Genomic DNA, 13000 nt, shown 5'->3' with positions numbered 1-13000 from the left:
GATGGACAGGGGAGACTCTGGGGGCACTTCTTCTGTTGCTGCCAAGTCTGTGTGCAGAGTTGCGGGGAGGGGGAGGTTGGCAAGCAGCTGCCATGGCTCCAAGCCCAGGTCAGGGCCAGTTAGCTACAGCAGCTGCCTCCCCACCCACCCCCCATACACACACCCCAGCCACCTTGTACTTGAAGATGACCAGTTCCCCACCACCACTACCATTAAACGGGGGTCTTTGTCTTGGATTTGAGTGAATATGGTATTTAGTATTACTAAATACAGACATCACCTTTTTTACACAATAACCCCCCACCCCCGTCCTCCAGCAAGGATGCCTTGTGCATATAATCTTCAATTTTAGCAGATCAGATAACAGTTATGTTGTAACAAAGAAAACCCTATATTGACATGTCACTAATTGACTGAGCAACATTAAACAAAAGATGACTTCCCTTTGATCTGAGGCCAGAAACCCCAAAAGCCACCATTTCAGATTTAACATACATACCACATGATTTCCATTTCTCACAGATCCACATAAATTTGACACCACCAGAGGTTAACCTTTCTATTTAGTGCGGGTGCATACCTGAAAACAATTTTCACGCTTCTTTGTTCAGAATTAACATCTGATTTCATTTGTAGTATACTTTACCATTGCTCTGTCAATGTTCTTCTGGAAGAAGTAATACTTTTAATTATATTATACTACATTCTGAAAATGTTTATCCTCCTCCTCATAGATCCCTGGGGACACAGCACAGGTGTAACAGTTAATGCTTATACCCTGGCAGCATGAGAGCTACCTACCCCCATCCCGTTATCAGCTTCATGCCTCCCACTCCAGTGGAGATGCTACTGCTATAGGTAGAAGTACAGACACAGCTAACAGCCAGGGTCTCCCTTACACAGGAACATCCTTACAGCCTACAATAGCTGGCCTATCACCCAGAATCAGGAGGTGACAAAGGCATCAGACAGGGGGCTGCATTAATCTCTTGGCTGCACACTGTTCTGACACCCCCTTTCCCCACCTTACAACAAGCAGCACCTTCCAGGGGCAGGACCTGAGACTAACAAAGGGACCAGGGCTACCAGGATGCAACCCCCACAAATCCTCAGCTGCCCTACTGGCTGTAAGCAACTCCATCTCCACTCACTACAGCCAAAGCATCAAACCTGCCCTAACTGGTCTGCCCTTCCCCAAGTGCTGCTAATTTCCATTGCTGGCAGCAAAGGACAAAAGTGGATGCAGCGGCACTTCATTTAGAGTGGTGACCAGAACCCTAGTTACCCACAGCTAGCCACAGTATTGGGAGATAGCCCCTTTTAGATTGAATCTCATGAGATCAAGACCAACCTTAGCTACATCTTTAAGATGCTCTGCCCCGCCACCAAAGATTCTAGCACGTACACAATGCCAACTGCATTATGTCGTTCTATGGAAAATGCACTTCTTAATTTGTTCTTCTTCCATTCCAGTAATATTTCACTACCAGGAAAGCCACTAAAATTGAATTGGAGATAAGAATAACAGTTGCTGGGTTCAGCTATTGTTTTCATTGCTAATCTCATTTAAATATGAAATGAAACAGCAGAGGTGGATGTCAAAAAAATGGAAGACTAGATTTGACACTATTCAGTGCCTGTTTCACTTTCATACAAGGCAGGCAAAATCATGATTCAGTACATCTGCAACTTCACAGAAAACCTGGTATCCTAACATCTCAATAGAAGTCACTGAAGAGCCTGAAACATGGCAGCAACTCCTGATAGAGGAAAGTCTACATTTTTTAAATCCTCTCATACTATTTATATGACACTTCAGTTATTTAAGAGTTGCTACCTACTCAATACAGCAGCTAGCAAAAAATATTGGTTATAACCTGGATTTAGAAATTACTTGATGTTAGCTACAAAAACAGTTTTGTTCAGTCCGATAACAGCACCAGTGAACAGTGCTTCTTGTGTAAACAATTCAACCATTCGTTATAATGATTATCCAAACTGGGCCAACAAGACTAAATTCATGGGCATTTCATCTCTTCAACCAAAATGGAGGTCAAATCAATGACAGCTGCCTTTTCCAGGTTATCAGTTAGTTAATCTTGATATTGGACCAAAATGGTACCAAAATCTTACAGTAAGAGAAAACTATATGTCTCCATCACAAATGTAGACACAGACTTCCATTCTGTTAGGGAGCTCCTCTATCTACATCTTGTTACACTATCTTTAATGGATGCTGAGTCATCTCTTCAGATACACTAAGCTTACTGGCTAAGTAGAATCAAGGCCTAAAGGAAATTTATAGTTTCATAGTTCCTAAGGTCGGAAGGAACCTGAGCAGATCATCGAGTCCAACCCCCTGCCATGGCAGGAAAGAGTACTTTGGCAGGCGTACATCTAGCCTCCTCTTAAAGACCCCCAGGGTAGGAGCCAGCACCACTTCTCCTGGAAGTTGGTTCCAGATCCTAGCTGCCCTAACTGTGAAGTCACGCCTCCTGGTATCTAGCCTAAATCTACCCTCTGCCAGCTTGTGACCGTTATTCCTGGTCGCTCCTGGTAGTGCACGGGGGAACAGGGCCTTCCCCAGTGTCTGCTGGTCCCCTCTGACTAGTTTGTAACCAGCCACTACATCCCCCCTCAGCCTTCTCTTGTGCAGGCTGAACAGGTTCAGGTCCCGTAGCCTCTCCTCATAGGACCTGCCCTGCTGCCCCCTGATCATGTGAGTGGCCCTCCTCTGGACCCTCTCCATGTTGGCCACATCCCTCTTGAAGTGCGGCGCCCAGAACTGGACGCAGTACTCCAGCTGCAGCCTGACCAGTGCCGCATAGAGGGGGAGGATCACCTCCTTGGACCTGCTTGAGATGCATCTGTGGATGCATGACAAGGTATGGCTGGCCTGCCTGACTGCATCCCCACACTGCCAGCCTATGTTCATCTTGGAGTCAATGACGACTCCAAGATCCTTTTCTGCCTCTGTACTGACAAGAAGGGAGTTCCCCAGCCTGTAGGTATGGTGCCGGTTGTTCCTCCCCAGGTGCATCACTTTACACTTGTCAGTGTTGCATCCCATCCTGTTCTCATCTGCCCACCCCTGTAACCTGTCTAGGTCTGATTGCAGCCTTTTCCTCCCTTCTAGCATGCCCACATCCCCCCACATCTTAGTGTCATCGGCAAATTTGAACAGGTTGCTACTTACCCCCTTGTCCAAGTCACTGATGAAGATGTTGAACAGTGCAGGCCTGAGGACCGAGACCTGCAGAACCCCACTGCCCACATCCCTCCACTACCGCTCTCTGGGTGTGGACCTCCAGCCAGTTGGTGACCCAATTGACTGTGTGTGTGTTGACACCACAGCCCCCCAGTTTCTTAATGAGAACGGGGTGAGAGACAGTGTCGAAGGCCTTCTGAAAGTCCAGGAAGACTATGTTCACTGCTACCCCTGCATCTAAGAGTGCTATTTACAGTTTATTTAATCCACCCATCATCTTCAAATAATTGTCCGTCTTAGGATAAAGCTCCAAACAACAGTAGAACCACCATGGCTAAAGCCTCACTAAATACCTCACATGGTCACAAAGTACATTTGCTTTAGCTTCTTTGTTAATGTTTTGAATTATCAAAACAGAACATTTTATTTAATATTATAAAATATGCATAGGAAGCAAGTATGTAATTGAAGCTAATAAAAAGCAACCGTTTTACACCCCAAGTTAGGCTTCATATGGAACAAACACCATTGCATGATCTTTCTGACCTGTTCATTTTGAATCCTTCTACTGTTTTCTGTTGCAACAAGCCATTACCCAAATGATCATTTTTACTTCTTGTAAAAATTACAATTAACATACATCCCTTCTAACATAACATTCTCTGCCTAAATAGAGGCTGACTTTTGTCACTGAAACCCAACAAATTATCTCATATATTCATACAATCTGAAAATATTTATAGTCTGTCACTATCTGAACAACTCTAAATAAAGATTGCATAATAAATACTGCAGTAGTGTCATTACTAACATTTTGTATGCAAAATCTACATGCAACTTTTAATAATAGTACAATACCACTAATGAAAAACAGGTTGGTCTAAGGAATCAGATTCTCAGTGTAAATGTATGGAACTGACAAAACATTACTTTATGATGTGCTATTCTTCCCTTTAAAAGCATTTTCATTTACTAATTCAGGTGTTGCCAGCCTGTAGCACGTGTGCCACAAGTGACATAGGCAATCAGGACTCGTAGCAGAGATGATATATTTTATTAGAACAACAAGTTCTGCAAAAAAAAATCTTCTTTAATTGCAAGCTTTCGGGCACAAACTCCCTTCATTAGGCATTGGAGAAAAGTCCTCCTGGGTAGAAATGAAAGATCATATTTCATAGGATTTCACAGAGGAGTCAGTAGATGAAAAACTCCAATTTTGTTAGTCTAATAAAAGATATCATCTCTACTGTGAGTCCTGATTAACTTTTCCTCTAGACCAATATGGCTACAACCTGGATACCTGACAAGCGACATAAACAACTTCTTTGTGTGGCACATGGCAGATTAGGGAGGGGACAGGCAACATAGTCATAGGTTAGGCATCAAGGAAAAACCTGGGCAGTGGATCAAGCAGGGAACAGAGGGCAGGGAGCAAAAAGCAAAGCATCAAATTGGGCAGGGTAAGGGAATCTGAGGAGCACTCGGGAATGTGCAGGGTTAATTTGTGGCAGACCTGCCAAAAAGTTTGTCCTCACTGCTCTAATTTATGAAAGCCAGTCATGTATTTAGTGCAGTCTACCGTATATATGAAGAATGACGAAAGAAGCCTTCGGCCAAAAGAACTGAAATCCTGAAAAGGTAGCTATAAGTGATGCTATTAAAAATAATTAAACTGAAAGCATGATACTTGAGATATAGATAAGCTACTAAAAAAAACCTGGTTTTGATTAATTAAGAATACAAATTAGAACAGATAAGGTTGTACGAATCATTCCGTGGAACCAAAGAAAAAATATTTGGAGAAAACAGGATCTGTGCAGAGTTTTGGAACCAACTTATAATTACAGGGCTGAACAGGCAGACAATTCAGATTGGAACCTGGGTGTGGAAATATCTGAAAAGTGTTAAAAACTCCTAAGTGCATCTTTAAGCTAAGTGTATATTACCACTGTAACAGAAAAATAGCTCCACATTGAATAGAAAACCACAGCAGAGGTTATACATGACAGATATCAATACATTTATTGGTTAAAATAGTATTTGAGTTTCCTTTTTAAAAATGTCCACGTAAGATACACAAATCCATTTCTGTCTTGATCTGTGTAAACAGTTTTAATGTTTCCTAGAAATGCACGGGCCTAAATACTTTAGTCATGCAAAACTACCATTGAAGGCATTAATAATAACAAAGTGTTGAGTTTGGGACCTATAACAGCAGATTTTTTAAGTCCATATGATCACTCGAGCATATCAGATTTTTAAAATGTTTGAGGTTGCAGTCAGTAGTCTAAGTACAGTGGGGCAACTGAAGCAATTGCTGCATATGCTGACGTGGGTGGGAGTGGGTGGGGTTGAGAAACGAAAAAAACAAGCTGCCACCACAGTATCATACCAGCAAGGCAATAGCAACCAGAAGTATCACTGCTGCCCCTATGCCCTGGGCGCCTGGCCACATTACTACACTGCTGGTTGCAGCTCTTCTCAGTTAGCATTCAAAATGGAAGAGATGTGTTGCCTTTGAAATAAAAAGTCTCATTTTAAAAATGATTTACATGCACGTAAAAGTAAAAATAAACTTACTCTTACATGGATGCCCAATTTAGATTTAGCAGTTTCCTTTTCTTATGTCCTCCCATGGTAGCCTAAGTTCCCCCCCTCCTCACCATTAAAGGACCCCCCCCCCCCAAAAGGAAAATTCTTATCATATTATTTTACCTCTACAGATTGCAGTTCAAAGACCACACGCATTTTGTCCCTGCTTCCAGCACATTAAGCAAGCTCTCTCTGGCTAATAAGATTCTGTTTTTAAGGAGTTCCCTCCATCACTTGTGTTTGACAGCATTTTGAAAGAAGCTGATTCACATCCTTGTTGTGAAGATGGCTTTGAGTCCATGGTTTAAAGTGCTTTAAAAGTTAAGAGAATCAGGTGATCTGTTTATTCCATTTCCTGTAGTCATCCAGAAGAGCTTCTTAATGTTTTGGTGGCTTTAACTTCAAGGCTGCAGCTAGGAAATTTCCATTGCAGTATTGGGTAAAAAAAATGGTGTCTTCCACATATATTAATTCTTTATGTCTGCACAGTTAACTAAACTATACAAGGCACTTGTGTATCTTATGGAAGACAGGGCAGCTTTATTAGATGGCACCTTTGTGGGGTAGGTGCTGACAGCTGCATTCTCTAATGATGGTTTTCCTATCCTTACCCTATTGTTGCTCTGGTATTGGGCACTACTTCTGAAATTGACTCGACTAGCATAGGGCATTGGAGATAGGCCATTTTCTACCTGTTAATACTCAGTGGGCGCATCCAGACAAGTGAAGATGCTGCATATGCAGGCATTTGCAGCACTTGTGGGGGGGGGGGGGAAGGGGTTGATCCCAAGAGATCCTGGGGTCAAAAGAACTACCACCTAAAAAAGGGGGGCGGCACATATGGCAGCACTGCATGCCATCCAAGATTGGAGCCTGGCTGGACGGAGCCACACTTCAGTTGCTGGCCAGGCTCCCTGCTGCAGGACTGCCACAGCTGCAGCTCCTGGAGGCCCCCAGGACCCCACATAAGGCTGATGGGGCCCGCAGTTGCTGGCTTCAGCCTCCCCTACCCCACCTGGGGTAATATGCCGTGTGGCACGGGCGTTCCCTTGTGCTGCTGCTGTTTGTCCCTGGGGAGACGTATGTTCCCACTCACGGGGACACACCTATTAAGTTCTTCCTATGGGATCCCACATTAGCTATTCTTGTTTTGTGTTGGTAAAACAGGTCTGTTTCATATGGACTTCAGAAAATCATTGTTTGCGTTCCTCTCTTTTAATTCTACCCTGTAGTAGAAAGAACCTATTTATGTTAACTAGCATTGAAGAAATTGGAGTAACCCAACATTCAAAATGATAAAGTCTGGAAAATATTGATGTTTAAATAAAAGTACCAATATACCCTCAAGTTCACAGTGTCAGACAATGTAAGTAATGTTTTTCATGAAGTGTCAATTGTAAAATGAAAGCATCAGCAAACAATAAATAGTAAATGAATACTGAGATGGCAAAAAAGTTGACCAACACTACCTTCTTGGAAACTTGATAGTAATATTTACTTCCCTACTGATTTCATATTTTCATCTGACATTTATTTTCCCCCCCCTTCTGAATAGAGCTGCATAAGCTGCTGCTATTTGGCCAACAGAGGGAGTGTGAAAGGGACTGTGGGTTGCACTGAACAGTGGCTTAAAAAAAAAAACAACCCAAAAAAAAAAAAAAACCCAAAAAACCCTCTTCTGGCAAGGAAATGGTGGTTTTTAAAAATAAATATTTAAAATCTGGAAGACCGCCCAAGTCAGACTAAAAATGTAAAGGTACTTTTGAGTTTAACTTCTAAACTTGACAGCGCCTCTTTAAAAAGAATACTTTGTAAAAAGCCAAACACTTCTCTGGAGGTTTCAGCCTACTGCAAGTCTACAGAGTCAGCATTAGGCTGAGATCATAAATCCACATTTAAACTGGCAACTCTGTTATTCTCTTGGCACATCTCCTTCCCCAAACTCCAACCATATGTAGTAGACTGTCTCTGACACCATATTTATGAGCATTATTTCCCATGCTGATTGTGTGCATCTGTAGTCTTGTTGCACTTACATTTTAAAAATAGTGAGATAAATAATTACTATCAATACTCATATACCCTTTATTTGTTTTTAATGAGACGCTCCTGCCAGCATAAGCTGTATCATTTGTCAATATAAATATGTACAAATGCAGAACTCTGGAGTGTTTCTATTTAGCTGGGTTTTTCTTACTTTTCTTTTTTACTTGCGAATAGTTTGGCTTACAAAAATTACAGCATACAGTAAATAACTCTCCAATATTTTGGACAAGCTACATGATTTTGATATACAAGGAATCTTTTTATTACAGTGACAATGTACAACCATGTCTATTTACAATGCAAAAAAGTATATAAACCACAATTTAAACATTCTGCTACTGGCAGCCACTATAGTTTAGGAGGTAGCTTTAATTAACAAAATGAACTGAAGCCACGTTTCCCATCATGTGTTCTATCAAATAATTTACAATACAAAGATAAAAATTAATTCTATGCACAGTATGTACAGTTTAATTCTCAAAAACGCAATCTAGCTTAAATCTTAAAAAGAATATTTCCAGAGTAACTGGGATGGCAGTGGATTTGCTATTGATTTATCATACCGTTCAAGAAACTTACATATTTATTTTGATCATGAATTCATAATTTTATGTTGATCAGATTTCAAACTAAGCATGGATAATAGTATCGTTGATTGTAATTTAATGACATTTGGGCCCCAGATCTCAAATGATTTAAAAAAAAATAATTCACTGATATACATGCAAATCAGTCCATCTCTCCACAGTATGCTTTACCCTCTGTAAAATAATTGGCAGAAATGCAGGAGTTCCTATACTGCAAAGCTGCTTTTCATTATCATCCTATTTAGTAAAATTTCAATATGCTCACAAACACCACTGAGTGTTAAAGCACTGTTGCAAACATTGGACAGGGCTGCAAAATATTTTAGCTACCATCTCTAAACAAGCTAACCCCAGACACTGACAGCAGTGATGATATACACTGTCTAGTTCATGAAAATTCTCAGACTATTTATTTTATTTTTTTACCAAACACTGAAGTAAGTTACTGTGGTTTCACCTGAAGCAATGTCCATTATCCCTAAAGTGTGCGCTCAATTCTACTGTTCCTGACAGCTGTTAATATTCTCATTTCAGACAGTCTACAGATATTGAGGGTTGAAGTATTTTCTATTAAAACAAAATATTTTATCCTATTAAAATCAAATCTTAGCTTGAAATATAAAAAACATAAATATAGTATGCTTGTATTGCTCTCACAGTTCTGTATGGGAGAATTAGTCCCTTTTTTGGCCCTGCAGTAAGTCATCCTGAGATTAATGCTGAATATCCTATACAAAGCTAGCAACAGATTTTCTCTCTTAATTATAGAAAAATCACATTTTAAAAATAATTTCTTAATATTAACAGCTGTCCTTTATATTGTGCTTAACAGGAAAAATTGACAGAGCTTACCTCGCAGCAGTAAAAGCAAAATACAATTGGAGTACAACATGGAAATAGACCTTTAGCACATAAAAATGGTATAAAAGAAGCCACTATTGCTTGGAAAGAATAAAAATACTGGGTTACAAATTTTGGCTTACCAATTATTTACAATCAGGGCAACATTTTTTTTTTAAATGTATGGCTCAAAAATAAACTGCCCGCTTCCCTTCTTTACAAGTTACACCAGACAATGATTACAAAAGTGCTTCCTGGTTGAAAGAACAGGTAAATGGTCTATAAAACATTGTACTTCTTTCTTTTTTGAGAAAAGCTTGCAGCAAAGCCTTTCAGTCTTTAATTCTTGGTATATTGTACGCATAACGAACCAAAGGGAATCCTCTGCTTTGATAGAAACATGCACGACCACAGGCTTGCACTTGGTCTGAACTGTCCGACACAAAAGAGTCATCCTCATCTGCGTAATCAGAATGGGCAGACTGGGTGCCACAGTCTGACCAATAGCCATCTGGCCTTTGGCACGGTACCACTGCCAGTGTAGGGCAACTGTGTGATTTTATTAAGTGTTTACATGGCACAGGCTTGGATAAAAGAAGTGATTCGCAACATTCACACATGGCAAGGTTACCCTGCAAATGTGTATACATGCCACAGTCATAGTAGAAATCCTGTGTCACACAGCCACCTTGAGTATTGACTGCAATTGCTACTGCACCATTCTTCTTCGTCATGTGGCGCCTAAGTAACTTCCAGTCTTCCTTGAACTTTGGATTGAAGAAAACGTACAGGACTGGATTCAGACAAGCAGGTAATGGGAAAAATATCAGAGTAACAGACTTCATTATTTCAGGACTGATAGAGATTGCAGTGATCAACGGTGCAAATGAGAAAAATGCAACAGGGCAGAAAAAGATGCAGTTGGTGAAGATTAGCCAAGCAACATGCTTAATCATGCTAGATTGTGAATTTTCTGAGAGGTCCTCTTTTTCTAAGTTGCAATACAGTTTAGTGTAGATAACAGCCATTAGCAAAAATGCTAATGAGTTCAGAAGCACTAAAGTTACTGTAAACCCCAAAGATGGTGTTTCTCCAGTTGGGAAGGGTAAGCAGAGGGGTGATGCTGAATATTCCCCTTTATGAAAAAGAGGCAAGCAACCTGCTACTGTTGCACACAGGAAAGCAAAAACTGCAGCAACCTGAAATTGTTTTAAGCGATTGCTTTTCCCCTTTTTAATGATCTCCTTTGCAGAGAAGCTTCGTTCGACAGCTGCCAACATCAGGAAGAAGATGGCACTTTCTGATGAAAACACTGCAAGAAACCCAGCAACTTTACAACCACTGCCAGTCTCCCATAATATGCCAAATTCAGCAAATCTTCCCCAAGAGACTGCATCCAGGAAAGTTAAAATACCAGTATAGACTCCCATAAACAAGTTAGAAACAGAAATCAGGCCTATAAACAATTTGGAGGATGGTAATGGAGTACAAGATGCAAATATAGTTAAAATGACAAGCAGGTTGAAGAACATAGCAACCAAAAAAATAAACCAGACAGTAAGTCGAATCATCCAGCTTCCCAGTAAATATTCACAGGGCTTAAAAGCACCTAGAAAAAAATAAAAGAATAAATTAAGAAAAACAGTACATAAACAACGCAATATTTTCAAAGCTATGAGGAAACTGCTCATTATCTCTGGAATAGCAGGACTCAGCTGTACTGCTAAATAGGTCACTAAACTATGAAAGTAAACTATGTTGCTGAAGCTATTCACTAATTAATTATGCATGAAATGGTAGTTACTGAAGTGAATGGTCACTTGGGAATACACCATGTAACAGGAATTAAATTTAAATGGTTGGTAAAGATGTTATTAGTGTCACTTACTTTTTTGATCTCCATACCATTTAATCAAGTTGGTATAATGAGGGGAAAAAACCTAAATGTTTAAACCCACCCTCAAAAAAAATTGTTTTTTGGGGGTTTTTTTTCCAAACAAGGTCCCTTATATTATTCACAAACACCTTTTTTGGACTAACTTTGCTTGTGTTAGGCTTAAATCAAAAGGAAACACTTTTGTTAAGTAAACTGAATTTACTTACTAGTAAACTCAATTTATCTACTTCAGTAGGTGCAGTAATTCCCCAAGTTTCTGTTTTCAACTCTGCCAATGAAACACTGCATGCCCTCTTAAGTCAAAAAAGCAGGGGGTGGGGGGAACCACCCTTCAAATTTTGTGACTGAGGTGAAGAAACAAATGGTTTCATAGTTTCATAGTTAGTAGGGTTGGAAAGAACCTGAGCAGATCATCGAGTCCGACCCCCTACCATGGCAGGAAAGAGTACTGGGGTCAAACGACCCCAGCAAGGTGTTCGTCTAGCCTTGTCTTAAAGACCCCCAAGGTAGGAGCCAGTCTTTGAGAACACGTTTAAGGACTGGGTTAGCAGAACAGGGAGAAGGGTGTGGAGTAAGGGGAAGTGGGAGAGGGGAAGTTTCATTCAAAAGCATTGCAACTGCTTCTGTGCCAGGGAAGAAAAAAATACTTTAATACCCTGAGGTAAGTGCATTTCTTTTCTCTTCCAAATCAGGAATGTTAAGAGGCTTGGGATTTGACTATGTATATGGACTGGTATCTCCATTCTGATTCACAGAACAGCACTTCCACACATTGTTTGTCAAAGAAATTGTAATCATAAGCAGAACAGGGAGGGTGGGGGGGGGAAGCACGTCAGAATACTTTCATAGCACAAAAACAAGAAAAAAAAAATTGCTGCTTCATGGGATGAAAGCAATATTAAAGTAGCCAAAAATGTATTTCCAGGCCTCCAAAATGTAGTAAAAGATCCCACCCTGTTTATTCCCACACTTCAGTGACTCTCAGCTCCTAGTGTTTTTAGCCAAGATGGTCCAACTTCAGTGCCTGTAGTAAAGCACCTAAATAACAGAGGCTTAATCATTTTTGGAGACACTTAGAACATGCAATTTCCACAATTTCAGAAAAACGGTGTTTTATATACAGATCTGCACCTAGTGATAGCCATTGCCCTTCGCCCCTAGAGCCAGAGATGCAATGGTAAACTAATTTAAATCATAAATCTGTCATAATTTTACTTAGGTAGTTTAATTGCTTACAGACTTACTCGGCTCCTCTCTGCATTAACTCTTTTGCAAGGCAACATTGCTATCACAAGAATTATTTGATGAGGAATCCAAAGCATCTGAAAGAACTGCAGTGTATGTGCAATGCAGTGCAATTCTTTAAGTACTCAAAATTTTTATTACCGATAGTATGGGTCTTGGCCCCAACTCCATGCTACCTGCTAGGGACGGTCAGGGCAAAACACGGTGTGGCCAGAATGTGCTGTTGGCTTGGTGATATGATTTCTAGGAGCCGATAAAGCTAGCACAAGATACAACAGCCACAGGTTAGAGCTTCAAGGATGACAAACAGCAAAAATGCCACGAGATTATTATTATACACAACTGACACACTTTACAGTTAGGTAAACAAGTAAGTACTGTCTGCTCTGAAATCTGACTGAAATGGTTACGGTGGGAAATTATCAAAGGTCAATGCAACAATCCCTCAAGGCCCGACCTGTCTTTTTGAACTCAGTTTTTGGAACAAGCTGAATTAAACAATTTCTTGTGAAGTTAATTAGTTTTATTTCTGGACAAATAATGGCATTAACTGGATTACTAGAAAATGGACTAGCTGAAATGGCT

At 40.4% G+C, this 13000-nt stretch overlaps 1 protein-coding gene across 2 annotated transcripts in view; it reads right to left on the bottom strand.

The window, feature by feature from the left end:
- Positions 1–7879: 7879 nt before the first annotated feature.
- LGR4 (leucine rich repeat containing G protein-coupled receptor 4) overlaps positions 7880–13000 on the bottom strand; it is a 113625-nt gene continuing 108504 nt past the window's right edge. For both annotated transcript variants that reach the window (XM_090032822.1, XM_090032823.1), the window contains one exon: positions 7880–10882. In XM_090032822.1, the coding sequence (XP_089888948.1) occupies positions 9606–10882 (1277 nt within the window). In that variant the 3' untranslated portion in view covers positions 7880–9605. The remainder of the gene's footprint in view (positions 10883–13000) is intronic.

Source organism: Crocodylus siamensis, chromosome 2 (assembly GCF_052110815.1).
Source record: "Crocodylus siamensis isolate JL-2025a chromosome 2, ASM5211081v1, whole genome shotgun sequence".
In the NCBI taxonomy this organism is placed as follows: domain Eukaryota; kingdom Metazoa; phylum Chordata; order Crocodylia; family Crocodylidae; genus Crocodylus; species Crocodylus siamensis.
The sequence above is the reverse complement of the archived record's forward strand: the minus strand, read 5'-3'. Positions and strand labels throughout refer to the sequence as shown.